This window comes from Haliaeetus albicilla, chromosome 24 (assembly GCF_947461875.1).
Source record: "Haliaeetus albicilla chromosome 24, bHalAlb1.1, whole genome shotgun sequence".
NCBI lineage: Eukaryota > Metazoa > Chordata > Aves > Accipitriformes > Accipitridae > Haliaeetus > Haliaeetus albicilla.
In genome coordinates, this window is record NC_091506.1 from 22,589,272 (window position 1) to 22,608,593 (window position 19,322).

At 36.5% G+C, this 19,322-nt stretch overlaps 1 protein-coding gene across 1 annotated transcript in view; it reads left to right on the forward strand.

Moving 5' to 3' along the window:
* Window positions 1-5,371, forward strand: part of SYN2 (synapsin II) — a 192,623-nt gene extending 187,252 nt beyond the window's left edge. The window contains exons 12-13 of the mRNA XM_069769785.1: window positions 1,445-1,736; window positions 4,338-5,371. Coding sequence (XP_069625886.1) covers window positions 1,445-1,736; window positions 4,338-4,473 — 428 coding nt within the window. The 3' untranslated portion in view covers window positions 4,474-5,371. The remainder of the gene's footprint in view (window positions 1-1,444; window positions 1,737-4,337) is intronic.
* The last annotated feature ends 13,951 nt before the right edge of the window (window positions 5,372-19,322 follow it).

Consider the following 19,322-nt stretch of genomic DNA (forward strand, 5'->3'; position numbering starts at 1 on the left):
GTCTTCAGTGTAAAGTTTCTGGCATTCAAGCCTGTATGTACAAGTGGGGAAAAGAAACCTTTCTGTTTTTCAATATTGAGTGAAAGGAGACTAATAAGAAAACGAACCTTATTAAGATGTTGCAAGACCATGTTATCACCTTCAAATATTTCCTACAAAAGTGGTTCAAATTAATAAACAATGAAGGCACATTCCTTAACATACAGTACGTGCTATTTATCTTTCTACACCACAACACACTGCTACAACTGTATTAAAACTTACTGAAGCATTGGTACGTGCTGTTCTCAGACACTTACACTGGAATTCATATAGTAACTGGAAAGCTAACTATAATAGCAATTAAAAAAAAAAAAAAAAATCATGTATTGCAGCAGTACTTCCAGATATGAAGGTTTTCTTTTAGAGACCTGAATAGATTAAGTCTTTTACTTGCACTAAATATCTATGTAAGACTAAAAATGCCCAAATGTTCAGAACATCTAGATAGTTGTCTTCTATAATATTTACTGTTAAGCAAAGCTCTTACCCTGACTGAAAGATATAAACAAATACCTCAGAATTTCATCCTGTCCTTTCTTCCCCTTAACTCAGATGTCCTGTGTGCCTTGTCACATGCAAGAATAAAGATTCAGTTATAACAACTATCAGCCCAGAAAACCACATTCAGACTTCTCAGATAACAGCAGCATGCCCACTGATATCTGACACAGCACTATTTCAGTCAGAAAGCAGGAAAAAAAAATGTCTATGATGATATAGCATCTTTCAGCCATGGATTTCACAACCTAAGTCTCTACTACACATTGTAGTTTCACACTTGATACAGTAGTTTGCCAGCGTACTTCCTTCTTAGTGAAAGATCTTGGTAAAGAATTAGTAATGACTTTATGTGTTTCTTGTAATGTTCTTGACATATTTCACTAAGGGGTTAAATAAGTTATCAAAAGACTTTAGCTGGAAAATTTCAGTATAAAGTTTTTTTACTGCTATAAGAGTGAATCTAAGAGGAATATTACAGAAATAATTTTAAAACTTTGGAGGAACAAAACTGCAATAACTACACAGAAAATAGTAGCTGTATTGCTGAAGTAGATATTACTGGTATATTCAATTATCTTGTAGCCTCTCCTTGAGCTGGGCCAAAATTATACTGAGTGTAACTCCATTGATTTGATCTGAAGTCAGTACTACTACTGCTGGCGTAAATTTGGTACTTCTTAGCAATTTTAAGGATGAATCATAGGGGCTCCAAGCAAGTTATTAATGTACCAGCTGTGATTAGTAGTATTGACTACATGAAACTGCAGTCCATATTAATAGAATTTTGCCTCAAAAGTAGAATTAATCACATTCAAGGATTATTTTAAAGTGTTGGATATGAAATCTAATAAGAATTCTTTGATACTATAACATTATGAAGTTTTTCTTGTACTGAACCTAGGGGGCCCAGTGCAACCCCAAGGAATGCAATCACAAAGCCAGGAGCCATTGCAGCCACAGCGCATGTACCCCCCTGGGCAGTCAGCAAAGCCCTCGACTTCCCAGCCACAGCGTCCACCTGGACCTACAACTCAGCAACCACGTCCCCAGGCTCAAGGTCCTTCCAGCACCAGATTATCAAAGGAAGCAGAGCCACAGCCACCGCCTGCTCAACAGCCTGCTCCACAGCCAGCTCCACAGCCAGCTCCACAGCCTGCTCCACAACAGAAGCCTCAGTCTCATCCGCAACTTAAGTAAGATTTGCTTTATCCATTTTCTTTTCTCCTCATAACACAGGTTTGTTGTCGTAACTGTAATTTGGGAGTTGGTCTAATATTCAGAAAAAAAAATGTACATATGTTCCCAAGTCTAAAATGAGCTTAAAACATTTCAAAAAGCTTATTCTCTGTTTATGATTAGTAAGACAGTATCATTAGTTATATCCTAAGCACTACACAAAATTTCATTTATTAGTTGTGTAATTTCTGCCCCAACTAGGTCTGAAAACTCACCATCTTTCTCGTATTTGTTTTCTCCTTTTTATGTCACTGACTCATGATCTGGGTGTGCTGTAAGCCTGCACAGAAAAGAGGAAGTCTTATCTATTTAAACTTTTAACCTTGCAGTCACTCAGACAACAGATTCCAGTTGCAAAAGGCCTATCTCAGAAACAATCCCAATGAACATGCTAGACCGTGACTACCGAACTGTGTTTCTCTTACGGTTGCACTTCGTTCATGGTTATGCATTGCTACTGACTGTACAGCACAAGCAATTCAGACAGGCCCTTTCCAGAGAAGATGGCAGGACCTGCACAGAAAACTGTCTGTAGTTAGCTTGCTGCTGGAAGATTCCTTAATGTACAGCATGCTATTGTTGCTATATCTAGCCAGCCGCGTGCTACAGTAAAGAATATGGAAAGGATCTGTAGCTCTATCCCCTCTCACAGCTTAAACCCAGAGAACAAAAAACATGGGGAGGGTATTAGCAATGATTTGCTGTTTTTTCAACATAGTGATCCTGACACACACTATTGCCGGTAGAGTCACAGACACATTCTACTTGTTTTGGTAAGTACAAAGACTGGCATGTAGTCTTTGTTGCATCCAAGTAACACAGATCCCCTTTTTTCACCCACTCATATGCTAATACTAGTGTGAACCAATTCTGAGTCCTCACCTGAGCACAATTCAGTGGAAAAGATGTGTTAGGTGACAATATGCAAAGATGACAATATTTTCCTTGCCTTCCTAGGACAGTGTATTTCTTTATTCTGTTTTATAATCATAAAACTCAGAGTAATTCATCCGTTATTTAAGTATACGTAGAGAGTAGGGAGGTCGATTTTCTTAAGCAAGATGGAAGCCACTTTATGGTTTGAAACTTAACTCGGGAACTTCTGACATTTAGGAAAAACAGTTAAGAACAGGTACAGAAGAACTGTACCACATACTGTTTCCCAGATTTCTCCCTTTCCTTTAGCTCCTTGTTCAAATCTAGATTCATTTTCCTCTTCCACAAATGGAAGAGAATAGTCTCTATTTAAAATAAAATAAAAAAGGAGAAATTAAAGTTTTTAAGATCCAAGCCATAATAAGAGTAGTGTTTCTAACTTTCAAGAAGCAGTTTTAGGTCCACACCAAGACTCAGATCTCCTGCCTGTAGGATTAACTCTATCTATTTGCATGTGTATGCTTTGTATTCACCCACATGCTGTTGCCTAACCTGTATGTACATGTTATTAATCTGTGAATAAATATTTAATTAGGCTACTTATTGTGTTACTAATCAAGTCAAGTGCTGCTTCCCACCCTCCCTCTTTCAGTGAGTACAAACAAACATTTATCAGTCTATTCTCATTAGCACAACTATAATTTATGAAAAACCTAAAACGCCTGTAGCACTGTTTGCTGTACATTATTAGTTTAGAGGCAGAGAAGTTGCAAACCATGAAGAGTATAAGACAATCTGAATAAGAAAAGCATTTCAGTTTTACTATAGCCAAAATTGAAATCCTATTATTGTACTGAGATAAAAATGAAATCGGTTACCTAGTTTTACTAAGGCATGGTTGTCTTTGTAAAAAGATTATAACTCATTCATTTTTTCTATTTAAATTCAAGCCTACATTTTAAATATTATTTCATCTGACAAGTCATGAGTTAAAGTTTTAAACCTCAGATGTTTTCCTTCTTGTATGTTACTTTACTCATGCTTACAGAAACTTTTGCTGTAGTTACATGATAGCACTAAAAACAGAATAACATTGCTAGACTAACTGCTCATAGACAAGAAAAATTGTATCTGATTTAGGGAATTTTTTTAAAGATATAAAGTGTCATTAAGCCTCCATTAAGGATCAAATCCTAAATATATATAGAGAGAGAGAGAGCACATTACCACTTTAGGATTCATTCTTCAAACTCTTGCCAATATACCTAATTTTTCTTTGGGCATAACAGTTTGCAGCCTTGAAGAACACAATTATTAATCATCCTGTGTTGGGTGGTGATTTGGATTTAGCATGCAGGCCCACTTTTTCCTCAAGTTCTAATTTACATCATCCAATTTACTGGAATACAATGTTTCAGATCTGTAAAAAAAGCAGTGTGTTCTCTAAAGAAAACATTATCCCACTTCTCAAATCAAAGTTCAGAAGGAATGTGCTGTGTTGCAGCAGCTCTGTATGCTACATCTAACTAAATTGCTTGTGTTGAATGTTCATTTTGTTCACATGTAAACTGTCTACATCTCATGGATGTTTTTCCTTTTCTCGTAATTTATAAAAGTTATATGTAGATGGAAACTGGTAGACAATATGAACATACAAAACATGTTGCATTTTTGTCTTGCAGCAAGTCGCAGTCTTTGACAAATGCCTTCAGTTTCACAGAATCATCCTTCTTCCGATCATCTGTGAATGAAGATGAAGCAAAAGCTGAAACTATTCGAAACTTGAGGAAATCCTTTGCTAGTCTCTTTTCTGATTAGCCAGCTTCATCTAAATGCACCTAGCATATAGTCTAAAAACTACGTGAATGTTACATAGGTTTTGTTTGCCCTGTGACAGTACCCTTCTCTACTGTGCTAACTGTTGTATTAAGCAATATGCTAAACTTACAGAAAAAAAAAAAAAAAAAAAAGGAGGACTTTGATGAGATACCATTCAGGAACATGTATAAAAATCTATAAAGAAGGAAGGGTTCTATTACTAACACAGAATGCCAAATTCTAAGGTCCTTATCCATTGTAATATTGTGGCCTTACTGTGACTGAACTATATAATCCTATTTGAGACTCCTTTGTAGAATTGTGTTAATAAAGCATTGAGTAATGGGTTTCTCCTTGCTCTACCCATTTCCAATGCATTGCAATGCATGTGTATTTTGTGTGTAAATGTTTTGTACTGCAAAAGTATAGTCTTGACTTGTTCTTGCCTCCTAAATTTAGGAGGCAGTTCACATTGACATTCTTGTAAAGCCACATAAATAATGTGAGAAATTGAAGCAGTTTCTTCCTCCTTATACAATCATTCCATCAGCTGGTTGTAGACTTCTGATGTATTGCTGTTATCAGTACACTAACTTAATGTCATAAATAGAGTGTATATGTACTACTGTATCTCCATATGTCTATTTAAATTTATTTCCAAATTGTAACCATAACTGGGTTTAGTTGCAAAGAATATGCATGATGTTACCCTTATTTTTGTGAACACCTTCTAATAAATGTAAAGTCCCATGCCTGATTTAAAAAAATGTCTTCTACAAAGCTTGTTTCAACATCAATATATATTGTCTGTTTTGACTGATATCAAAAAGGTAGCTTTATGGTTATAAAATATTTGGACACAAACCACAACTGTAAGAAAATAAACTATCACAAATAATTCCCTTTTTGAATCAGCACCATAAAAAACTATTAATTCTAGGAATCACATTTACATTTTCTAATAAGTTATGTATTTTAAAAATATTTCCCTAACTTGCAAAAATAGAATTGAGCGCAGACTTCCAGGTAATAGCAGCATTTTTTTTTTAAATTATCTAAATCAAACTGAAGTTCATTAGCAATCTCTAGACTATCCATTTCCAAATGATTATCATGTCATTCTGCCTATTATGAATTACATGCGGCAGTAGTCCTTGCCAGGAAACAGTGCTAACAGGGGAAACAAGAAAAATTAAGTCTAATATTAGCATGTCTAAGGGAGAAAATGAGCAACACAACGTTAACTTAAAAAGCCTATGGGATTTGTAATGGGTTTGTAGGGACACATCTATTTTACCTCTTGTAGATCTGATAGATACGAAGTCTAGGTAAATCACAATCACCATTTGATGACATAAGTCCTTTCAGCAGTTATGGATTCCTTTGGATGAAGAGCCTGGCTTGGGCCAGGAGGTTGGCAAAGAAGTATGGAAACTTTATAATCTCCAGTGATGTCAGAATTTAGTTCATACATTAACATCTGATAGCTCTCTGTTTGTCAACATAGTCTAAGTTGATGATTTTAGCATACGTATTTCCTGAAAAGCAGGCATGTCCACGTCACTCACAGGCAACACAAATGACACCCTTCTTGGACTGACAATGAGGACTGACTCAGTATCATAGTTGAACAATCAGGCCTAGAACAATGCTTTCCTCCAGGTTAAGACTAAAATGAATTTATGGGTATGTTTGCACTGCGACATTACTAACATTAAATACATAGCATTGCCAGCTATAAGGTGGGATCTCGGTCCCTCTGTTTGGCACATAACCCTTGTCTTTGTGGAACAGCCCTCACAGAAACCCTCTTACTGAATTAATGACAACTCTCTTTTCTTTCAGGAGGAATGTACTGTGTACAGAAGCCTGTAGTTCAGACAATGAATTCTGTGGCAAAACAGAATGCTTTAACTGTTAATAGTTTTCATTAGGTCATAAATATCAGCTATACTTTGATTTTTTAAAGTTTTGTCCCCCTCCTGCCCCCCACTGGATTGAAACACCCTTCGTTGGGCTGCAATAACAACCCTGAGCAGTTATAGAGCCTTTCATGTCTGAGAAGCACTTTACTTTTAGATTAGAAAGATTAATCAAAGTTGCTAACGCAAATTAATTACCGCTACAGAGAAAGCATAGTAATTATGCATAGTTTGGCATGGTTCATGATTAGTACATGCCTAGTTTCAGCAATACTTAGTACAGTATGAATTACAGGTAGTTCATTAGTCCAGGCACCAGATTTCGACTTGAGGCAAAGTTTCTTGCTCATATAAAATTCCCTCCCACCTCTTCCTGGGAGAAAATGGGTTTCACTACAGTCTTTGTTTTACCATCTGCAACAAAAAAAAAAAAAGAAAGAAAAGAAAAGAAAAAAGAGAGCAAGATGATGCAATCAAATCTGCATGGTGTATCCTCCCACACAATGTACATAACACATTGCCTCTCCACAATGCCAAAACTTCTTTATACCTCCAAGCGTGCTAAAGCGTGTCACATGCAAGCTGATGCATGCTCATGTTCCTTATGCAGTGTTTCATGGTTAAGACATTTTTAAGCAATCTATAACACATCTCCAAAATACTAATCAGAAAAAATCAGTTTTTATAAAAAGTCTATTCAAACATATATTGTTCATTTTGTCCTACTTCATTAAACAGATTGTGCTTTGAATTCACGTGCAAGCTCTAAATACCCAGTTATCCAAAGTAATGCTATCTCGGGTTGCATAAATGGTAACACAGAAATAATCAGAGTGTCTGTGATAGTTCATCTTTATGAACATTAGGCTAGGAACATAAGGTCTGTACTTCATTTGCACCTTTTCCGTGCAGATGCAGCTTATGATGCCACAGGTTTCTATGCACAGCAGTCCATCTTTTTTTCATCATTCACTTATAAGTCAGGATAATATGAAATCTACAAAAGCTACCAATCAAGTTTAGTCTTAAGATTGAGATGGAGCCATTTTCTGACCATTAGGCCTGAAGCCAATTCAAAACGCTGAAGCAGATTTCAAGAGATTGTAATTATGGACAAAGTGACTAATCTAGCTTTGAAACAACCACTAACTCTCTGGTAAAAATTAGTCAAAATAGTACTAAGGTACTCTGTAAATATTGTGTGTACTCTGTATACTTCCTACTCCACAAGAACAAAGTCACTTCTCTAAGCCAATGTTGTCTCAATGAACTTATCACATACAATAAAGCTCCTATTTACAAAATTGAAAAAGTCAGTGCATATTGTCTGTGCATTGACATGGTGGTTGTCAGTATTTGGTTGAATACTACAAATAAATTTCCTAGCAAGTTGTCCATCAACAGCAGCTTCCAGTGAGGTTGGGTAGGAAGCAGGTGGCTGAATAAGTCCAACATAGCTATCTAGTGCCCTTTTAGATCTCATATCGCAATGCCTATCTTGGTAACCAGGATAGCCACACGGGGGTTGGCAGGTATGATACAGGATCTGTGGGAGACCTGGGCTATACTAAAATGGCAGTTGGAGGCTAGGCAGGATATACAAAGGTGATATAAAATGGCACTAGTTGCCAATGTTTGGGACTAAGTTTCCTTTTATGTCTGGACACTCAGCTATCTTATCCTTTGTAACCATTCCGGCATGGAGTAAGAGGCAACTCAATTGAGCTCAGCCTTTCTTCTTCCCCTGGCAAAATAAAGCTGTTTAGCAAGACAGTGCTGCAAAGAAAGAAGCATTTGCAAATTTTGATCACTAGTAGAGTTTCTTTTTCCATACCAAAAATAACTAAAGTGATTATTGCCTCAGAGTAATCTAAGAAAGATGATCTAAACTGTCACATATGCCAGCACAAATGAGTTTAAGTTCTGAATGACAATACATGTCTACAACATGGAAATGCTTTTTATTAGACATACATTCCTAAACAAGCAAATTTTTTTTCTTTTTTTTTTAAATGTTTTTAAAATCTCATATCAAAAGTTTCAAAATAGGTACCTAAAATTAGTAGTTAGTTTTCCAAATGCAGATTCAGTCATGTAAATAAGCAGCCAAATTTGTAAAATCCTGTTTTCCTCATTTCCTCTAATTCCTCAGATTTTCTAAGGAAGAATATTCCACCTCAAGATGATAGTTTGCATTAAGTTTCATGAAACATTGATTTGCTCATCTGTAGTTAGATTCTTGCAGCTCAAAAATTAATTCAAGAAAGAATGCAAATAAAATTTAACTTTTGTAAAAAGAGAAAGAATTCAAATAATGTCTAGAGTATCACATGAGTTCTTTAAATTTAAAAAAAGCCAAGAACAACAACAGAAAGACTATCCCCCTCTTTCACTTTAAGATAGCCCAGGAGTAAAAGAAACACGGGTATTTTTCCCACAGACTATGTTACAAAGAATTAGAAAGAGAATCAATTAAAAAAAAAAAAAAAGGCAGATTTTGTATTTTTTACTGGGACCAGAGTTTTGACCTTAATTAGCAGTAGCATTGCTCAGAACTTCCAAGGGTGAATGTGGTGTTTAAAAACTGATCCACTTCACATTACTTGACATTTAAGTTTCCCAGTACAGGATACATATTATGGAGGAGAAGGTACTTGGCTTTATGGCTAAAACTCTGCTCAATAAAAGTGATGGATCATAACAGGTAACAGAACTGGATAAAATGTAAGCTAACCTGACAAGACCAAGAATGGATTAATTGGGACCTTAACTCTATACACATGGGTTTTGTTAGCATTTATCTCTCCTCCCAACCTTTTTTACTTTATTCACATGTGCCTGTTTTTCTGACCAATCCCAATCAGCCAAATTCTACTTTAAGGATTTATAAGCTCTGAGGAGTAGCTGAATTTCTGTTTAAAGGCAAGATTTTGAATTGTTATTATTGTGTTGCACTGACCTATGCTTCCTGGCACCATGAAGATAGCTAGAGTAAGTAGTAAAAAATGAACGCTGATTTTTCATGTTCTTCTCTTGCTTTCTTAACTAAGAATGAACTTTTGGCAAAAGATTATGTAGATTTTAAAAGTACCTAGACAAGCAATACAAAAGAACTTTTGTCTATCCAGATGAGACATGAAAAGAAAGAAGTAGTGCGTATGGGCTGATACGTAACCATTTTTTAATTTGCAAGCTACTTCTCAAAAGTCTGTTACAAGTGTGTGAGTGACAAGCACTTCTAAGAGGTAATCTACTATAGGGGCTTAAAATTATACAGCTAGATCTGCTCCATCAGTTACAGAATTACTGCAATACTTAAGAAACAGTAGACAGTACTTTAGATGCATGAAACTACAATTAACAAGAGCTGTGCTTCATTAGCATGCCATGTGCCCTTTGGAGGCTGCAGCAAAACCTGAAGTGTGGTTTTGATTTTATTGTAACTCAGAACAGTGAAGATGATCACTCAGAGAATTAACGTGGTCCACGGATGTTAGATTTTTTTTAGAAGTTCTGCTGTTAAGGAAAAACAGGATGAGCTGATGCTTCTTTTCCCCTACCCCTCAGGTATTTCACATAAAATTCTGCCATTTTCCTGAAATGTTGTTTGTGGGAACTGGAGCTATTGGGCAAAAATTTTTCAGATAATCAGAAAAAGATGTCAATGTGAGAGAAGAATATATGTATTTCATTCCCACCCACTGTAATAAAATGTGAGCATCTCACAGTTTCAGTCATAATATGCCTCCTCCCCTAAAGTTAGGAGGAGTTTTAACATACAAAGAAAGAAGAGGGGGCAAAGCATCCTTTTACTAAGTGCAGAATGCCATAAGCTAACACCTCACTTGCCAAATGTGCCCTAACTGGAGATCTACTGTACAGATCTCTCCAACTGATGATTATGTAAATCTTCCAGATGGGCCCTTTAAGCAGTAGATTACTATCCTGACTATATCTATCATCACTGAATACTTCATAGTTTTGGCTGGTTCAAGCCAAGCTCCTATAGTCTCTGCTTTTTGCACATTTTTCTTTCTTTGCAACCCACGTTAACAATAGTTTTGTGAGCGTGGATGTATATTTAGGCAAGTTTTCCCCACGTACACTTTTTTCTTCAGTCATGCATAGCCTGAGACCACATACTCCACTGGCCACATGCAGTAAGAAACATGGTGTGCTGCTAAAGAGACTGCCACTAGAATATAGTGTGCAAACAAATTCTGCTGCCAAGGTGCCATATCAGTTTGCAGTCCATGTACAACTTGTTTTGCACAATAGGTCCACCAAACAGCTGTAAATGCCAAATATTCTAGTTTAAGAAAAAGGAAATGTTCCTTTCCTCCCCTCTTCTCATGGGGAAATGGAAATTAGTCACTCCCTATCCACTAGCTGAACCAGGCCTAATTACTACACAGAAATGATAGTAAATCACAACTGTGCTGAGCTGCATTAGTTAACTGTCTTGGTGACAATTTAAGTATATTAGTTAGCATTAAGTGCTGTATGCTTCATCTTAAGACTCCTAGAAAACTGGGTAGTGTTTCCATATAGAAGAGATTCTACCTCTGATATTGTTACTACACAATCCCAACAAAACATTCATCTTTTAACCATCTTGAAAATGGGTGTTGCTAGCCGCATCCACTGCTATTCACTGTGAAAATGTCTTTTCCTCATTGCTTGATGGAATTGTAACAAATTTGAGTCTATAGAGGAGACCTGTAATTTAAAGGCCTCTGCCCCACCTGTTATGGGAATGTCTCTGAACTAGGATCAAGGAAGCATTCTTTTTCTTATTTAGATGTTTTTTTGTCTGTTTGCAAGTCATGACTTAATCTATTAAAAAAGTGAAATGGTTGTTTTAAAAGTACAATGTCTCAATCTCTTCTCCCCTTAAACCCAAGTTCACTTACAGGTGAACACCACACTATAATGTATATTCGTTTACTCAGCTTTGTTCTACAGTACATTTTTTAAGACATTAGCATTTTTCACACCTTTCTTTTACTAGAAAGGGAAAGCATGTGCATTGACTCTGGGCCATAGAGAGCTGATGTAATTTCATGGCAAGAAGACTCCTGCTGCCCTTAAGAATGTTAGTACAAGTTCTGAACTGACTTACCCTCCTCTGGAATAATTATGCATTCCACTCTGGCACATTTTATCATGCAATTCTCCTGCTTTGTAGATTACATGTCTTGAGGAGGTACAAAAGGGAAGAGCAAAGACTGTTTTATTTCTATACATGCATCTAACAAAATTATATATACACACACACCTCAAATAGTACTTTTAAATGTAAAATTATGTGAGAATTTACTTTACAGACTTATTTAATATGTACATTAAATACAGGTATCCTTTCATGCATCAAGGAGATGCAAGCATCTCTTGGGAGGAACACAGCAAGTATGGGGAAAATATATTGTTAAATTATAATTGAACAAGCTGGAACTTGTTCAGGTTAAACAGCCCACCCTCAAACTGCAAAAAGCCAAATTACGCCCTCAGCAACTTCTGAAAAGCAAACTGCCTTCAGTGGATTTCTGCAAATTTAACTGTCTAGAGTGTACAGCCACATCAGAATAAGTCTCCCTGATCTCGGAGATTAAGCAGTCCCCAGCCTAGTAAGTATTTGGATAAAAGACCACTTGGCAATTCCACATAGCATTAGACATTAGCACAGGATGCATTCATAGTTGAGAGCTTGGATGTGAGCGGTGTTCACAACATCAGACTTACAGATACAGTACATGTACCTTCCAAAGAGGTATTAAGATGAGTTTATTATCTTACCTCTCTCTGAGAACAGCAAAAGCCTAAAATAGGTTTAAAAAAAAAAACCCAAACAAACAGAAGCTCCCCCCCCTGCCCCAACCAAACTGGAGGCTTATCTTAAGGGGCCTGAGTTCTCTTTACAAATAGCAGATAATAAAAACTGGATGAATGAGAAGACTGAATTCACTAATCTGTTCTGAAAAATGAGGAATAAAATATAATAATGTCCAAGAAAGACTACAACCCAGGTCACTTTTTAGACCAAAAGCATAAAAATGTGTGTTACTAGAGTCAGCAGAAGCATGCTGGGAAATGGAGCTGCTGGATAAAGTTACACTTGTTCTTCAGGACAAAGCCAGGAAGAGGAATTTTGCTATCCTTACAGTAACTTTTTGGGATATGTTTTAGTACATCTTCTTGGGGTGTAGGTATTTCAAATCAACATTTCTTTTTGATCTTCAGTAGGTCATGCATAAAACTTAGGAGGGGCACAAGTACACTGACCAGCTATGAACTCTACGTAGTGACCTAGTGTTTCATTTTGAACACTCCCGAAACATTAATTCAGCTATTTAAAATCTCTGCCCTGTTCTACAAAACATATGGCATTCCATACTAAAAATTTCTTTAGACTGATCAGTCATACTGAGTTGCAAAGTCTCCGTGTTTCTCTGGGATATGGGAGGGTGGGGGATGGGTGATGTGCAGGGAAAATCCAAAACTACAAAGGTTACAAAAAGACCCACCATTGTTTTCAATTCTCATCTAATTCTGAACTTCAGAAAAACTAATAAGTCAGAATAGTAGCAGAATGGATAGCTAGGACTCCTGTACCTATCTGTGTATCTGAACTGCTGTGTTTAAAACTTACAGTCCTTCCTACTCTCTACACACAAGTCTTTGTTTTTAGTTGCTTGCTTCCTGTTCAAACCAAAAGTCAAATTTTCTACAAATGGGTCAGATTTATGAGGGGGGGCAAGAAGCGAGAAATATATAGGGGCAGCACACAGACCATATACACAAAATGCAGATCTTCATTTTTATGCTTATTCTCCCTACTAACACACTGAAGCCCCCATTATGATAAACATTTTTTTAAAGAAAAGCCTAAATTTCCATTAAATTGAAAAATACTGTGTTAAGTTGCTAAATAGTACTGATGTTTTTTGTGCTCCCTCACACATATGGCTAGCTGAGAATTCATAGCAAGTTCAAGCTTGAAATGAATTTTTTTTAAGCAACCAGTATATAACACTAAACATGATTTAATAATGGAAAGACTGGCACAACCTTAAAGGAATATCATCAAGTAGGCAAGGTATGCTTGTGACTTATTATAAAACAGTTAAATCAAGTCGGAAGCATAATCCAGATTCTTTACATAATTATGGCAGAAGGGTGTGGAAGAAGGAATATCAATTATTTTTTAAACTGCAGAGCTTCTAACAGTAAAACAAGCAATACATTGATCTCTCCTTTCTCTCAACTCTCTTGAAAATGCCTGTAATTTTTTCATTTATATTAATGTTATAGCCAGCTTAAATGCCAGTTTAACATTTTGCTAACATTGGGCTTATTCCTTTGATGCAGAAGTTAGTAAAATTTTTATTACAATTCTTACCAGGTCAAACTTAACATTCTTAGGACAGTATCAACTCCTTAATCAAGCTGATCACAGAAAGTAAAAGAAACAGCATTGCTGGTCCTCATTCCATTGGTAACAAAACATTATTAACTTAGTCACATACAGAAATTGCTTAGTTGTAATGATACAATCTGATATTATGTATGACATTAGAGAAGTGACTGAAAATGGAGAATATGTTGTTTTATAGTGCTTGTATTTACATTCAGTTAAAGCTCAAATAACTTCTGCTACAATTAAAAACAGATTGTTGTGGCAAACAGAACAAAATTAAGACTTTTAACTGGTGTTAAGAATTAAATACACATCAAAACATTAGAATTGTGTTCCGTATTTTAAAAGTACTTTTGCTCTGGATTTCTGTGCATAAGCCACCTTGCAATTCCATGGCAAAAGACTGAAATATCCTTAGATATCTGCCCCTTGTAGCCTCTCAAATTTTAAACCTTTATTCTTCAAGACTGGGACTAGAAAACAAAAAAGTGGTTTGTACACACTGGGTTAGGTCTGAGGAATCAACAGTCCTTCACCGAAGCTATTGAAATAAGAGGTGTGTCTGTGATTACCAAAGAGATCTTCCGGTGATAAAAGAAGAATTGCATCAGCTTTTGGCTCAGAGTGTCAGTGACTCAGCAGTTCAGAAGAATGTGTTTCCATTTTCTTTCCGGTTGGAAGATGGTGAACCTTCACTAATACTTTCTCTTAAAATGCCATGAAACAGGCGAAATGGGGATGTTAGATTTCTCAGAAATAGCTTGACAGTCTTTATTCAGAGTAGTACAAGAGCCATACAAAGTCCACTGATACCATTGTAGCACATGCTTTCTTTGCAGTAGTAGCAGGAAATTTGTTTAAACAGCCCAGCAGCTGTTCCCTAGTGAGTTACCAGCTCATTTCTGCAAGTTAGTACAACACATAGCACAGGAAATTCTAATTTGGAATTAAAATTTAATTGAGAGAGCAAACATTCCTGGTAACTCTGGTGATTAATTAGTCCTTTTTTCCTATGATTTTGGCCCTCTCAAATCAGAATTTTGTCCATTCTGTAGAACTTCAAAGAGAAAAATAGAATATCTCAGGAAATTCTCATTAACCAGTAGTCTATATTTTGGGTACTACACCAAAGTACCATGATTGTCAAAATTAACTATGTAAAATATCTTTTTATTATCCTCCTGTATTGCCATTAGTCAGAGATGGAATGCTGAATTATATTGATCATTGGTTTGACCTAGCAGGACAGTTCTTGTGGTCTGTCTCTTCTTCCCTCTAAGTAATGAGTTTGCACCCATTACATTAAGCCAGCCCAAGTTAAAGTTAATTTGGCAGGATTGCCAAAGTTTCTTCTGAAAAAGGATTGTAACTGTGCAAGTTACTTGTGAAAGAGACATGCTTATGTTCCTTTCCTCACCAGAAAGACTTGTGAAAACTGAGTAAAACTACCTGGGTATTTGATTTTAGTCTGCACAGAATCAGTCAGTTTGGGTAAGAAATAGTAGAATCAGGAAAATTTACACCTGTTCCTGGACACTTCTGATTTTTTTTGGCCTGTCATGGAGTACTGGAGTTAACATCCAACTGCAGGCAGTTTATGCTTGTATCTGGCCTTTTATCTACACTTCAGCCTCACCACTCAGCATCATCTGCAGTTGACTCCTCTGCTCTCAAAACTACAGCACCCTCTGACTAAAACTCAGACCTTCACACCTTACTTTCCATTCTGTCCCTGCTTTCTAATATTTAAATCACTTGCTTGACCACTGACAGGAAACAATTGCAATCTGTGCGTACTTTAACGTGATATCACAAGACTTTGAGTAAATGTCATCATCAGACAATGACACAGACTAAACGTTTCCTTTGGGCTATGCTACATCTAAAAAGTTGTCTTCAAGAACTAGAAAAATCTAAAAGCTATGTTTCCAGTTAGCCTCATTCTTAGAAAAGGACTCTGAAAAGATCCTTAACAATTACAAACATATGAGGACAAAATTGACACAGACAAGGAAAATACATTCATTTAAATCAATCAATCATTGTCAAATATTATACCAGAAAGTCTGCTCATTCTCCTGAAATAAGAAGTTGCATATTCTAGGTTATATTCATGAAGTTTGAAAGGGACTTTAAAAACAATTTTTGAAATCTGCCATTTCCTTTGCATCAAGTTCAATAAGTCCGAAATAGGCGATGAAATAATGATGAAGTCAAGACTAACTTTTGTGCCCAATTTGCACAATACAGTTCTAAAATTCAATCCATCATCTAATCTAGAAAAGTATCTTAATGCCAGCTGTGGTTTTCAGCAACATGCCCTTTTGAATCAGCATCGAAAATGATTTAACAGCACAACTGATCAAAACTGCCAGTTACTTAGCTTCTGACACACACAAAAAAGGCTAAGTGATTTTCTGCTTATTTAGCTGATCTTGCTGCAACAGCATTGAAAGTTGTTTTACAATAATTAAACTAATTTATGTCATTTTTGTAGGAGTCGGCCACTTTCTTGGAACAGACTGGGCTTTGAGGAGACTGGTCTTCTGTGTGAAATATTGGCACCCAATCTGCTGCTACGGTAAGCATACTCTATTCATCAAACCCACACCAAAAGGAGTCTAATGCATTTACAAGCCAATTACATGTACTTTAATATCAATGAAGGCTAAAAATCAGGTGTGTACTATAAGGAGGATTCAAGACAGAAAAGGCCATAACATTGCAAAATTAATTGTTGCCCAGCACAAGGATCATTTACATTTTAAACAAATGGAGGTGTGGGTTAGTATGCGTATCAGTATTTCACAAGGTATATTCTTAATGGAGGAAATAAATACTTGCTTCCCAAATGCAAATACTGTGTTCCATGATTTTCAAGATACCAATACAAATTTCAGGGCTAAAGAGGGGTAGAAAAATGCTGCTTAAAAAATCAGAAGCCTCCTTTCTGTCCAAAGCATCAGCTGCCTTCTCAAAGAGTTATTTTACCAAAAAATCCTGAAAAGCAGGTAACTGCCATCTATGACCAATTATGCTGCCTTACAGGAAAAGTGGCAATGAAATGAACAGCATACCAGAATACTAATAGACTTGTTCCATTGTGAAAGATAAACCACAGCAACCAGATGTTGGTCAACAGAGATCAAGAGGCTATAGGACCCTTCCAAGAAAAACACCGAGGAGCAGTAGGTGAGCTGTTCCATAACAAAGCCCTTAGGCACCGCACTACCTGCGGTGTCATCTCCAGTGATAGAAGCCCACATGGGTATGCGAGTGTACTTGCACTGGACCCCTGTGTACCATCTTCCAACTAAGACAACAGCACAGGGCCCCAAGCCTTAGCAAGTCTTTCATGCTTCTGGGGGAGGAAAAGGATTTTCCCAAAAGCAGAGTAAATTAAAAAAAAAAAAAACAACCAAACCACACAAAAAAAAACAGTACGAGGCGCTCCCTGAACAATGAAATATTTTTCAGCCTTATATATGTTTGTATATATGTTTGCTAGTTCTGTGCACCTGACTCCAAAGACTTGCTTTTCAATTATCAAGAGAAAAGACGGTTCACATCAGCCTCTTGCTTCACAATGCACACACTATATGTAATTCATACATGATTGCACTCAGTGACCCATATTATTTCTTACTCCAAGGACATAACCTTTTGTAACAGTGTACAGAAAATGTATGCCAAAACCTCACTTAAACATAAAAGGCCTATCTTCTCTCTTCTCTTCAGCAGATTTGGTTAGAATGGATTTTCCAAGTCTATTGCCATCTTCTCAGTAGAGATACTTCTGTACCTGTTCTTTGGCTGTTGGCTTCCTGATATTAATATAATTACCACGTATTTTGGAAGAAAAAAACTTCACAGTGAAAATTGCTGTAAAGATACTGAATCACAATATTATCAAAAACAAAAGCAAAAAGAGGGAAAATTAGTAGGATACATTAATTAAGTTGTCTGCTATCTTATCTCTTCTGCAATGCACAGAGATCCTGAAAGTAGTACTGCTTATGTATTGAATTAATGATTTGTCATTCAATGACTGTTTCAGTCATTACACTGTTGGCTGAGCTGCTGTTAATACCATGTTCACACATTATAAGTTCCTTGCTTTTACATTCATCGCTAAAAGCTAAGGCATTACACCAGTTCAACAACTGCTACCACACCCAGTTCCACCAACGTCAGACAAACATCTGATACAATTTCCCTCTGATGCAAACACTCAGGAGATCAATCTTACTGATTTTGTGAGATGGCTACTAACTAATCTCAGTTCATTTGTAACTATGCATAAGAGTTTTACACCTTTACATCTATGTTTTGAATTGGAACTTACATTGTCTGATAGAGTGACTGCTTATTATCATGCCAAAATGTAAAGTATTAAAGAAAAGAACAAAATAAATGCTTTTTAGAAGATCAACACTGTGGATACGTGAAGCAAATCTCAATAGGGCAGTTTTCTGTTCTCTTGTAGTTTTAAAATAAAGCTTCCTCTGTCTTAATACCACAACACGTTTTGAGACACTGCTATTAAATTTATTTACTAAGTTCCGTTTCAATCTTGAAAACTGAAGCCGTTCATCAATTTGGAAGGAGGAACATGTCTACCGTGACATTAATTCCTGAATGACTAAGAAAAAAGAGATTGTCCCCAAGTGTGTTTTACCTAGAAATAAGTATTTCACATGCTTTCCAGCAGGGGGCAATGGCATATATAATTGCTTAATCACATGCCATGAACTCTATACTTTGCAGCAAATACGGGAGTCACTCCTAATCGAGTAGTGGAAGTGTACGCTTCTCAATCAGACAAATTCTACTGCCCATAGCCACAAGGAAACTTGAGGTTATTACTAAAAGTGGTACAGCAACAAACTTGCATTAATTTTTGTTCCAAACTACTTATATGGCAGTTAAGAGTTCCAATGCTATTAAAACTGAAAGCATGATAAAATTCAAATACATTTAATCATTTCCTCATTTTTACTATTTTGTTAAACTCAGCTTGGGCAGCATTAGCTTGGAAACTTCCGCCTCCAGACAATAAGAAATCATATGAAAAAGGTTTGCAAAAAGAGGAAATAATATGAGTAACAGGGAGACAGTGGACTACAAATAACTGAATGACCTACAAACGTATACCCGAATCATGTCCTGTATTTCACCTATGATAGCAAAATCCGTTTGAAAATTAATTTATGATTTTAAAAGCCTGCTGTAAAGGAAAAACCTTAGATAGTGCTCTACCCCCCCCCCCCCCCCAAAAAAGAAAAAAACCCACAAAAAACCTACAATTAAAATTTTCCTGTCAAGTTCTTTGGCTGAGTATATGCACACACTACATTTCACTTTCTTGTTTATTGCAGCTGCAGGAAGGAGGCTTTTGGGGTTGTTCCCCTGGCCCCAACCCAACTGCACGCACACACAACCTCATTGCCAATTTCCCCCAGTTGACAATAGGGAGACGGGAGGGAAATGAGGGAACAGAAAAAGAAGAG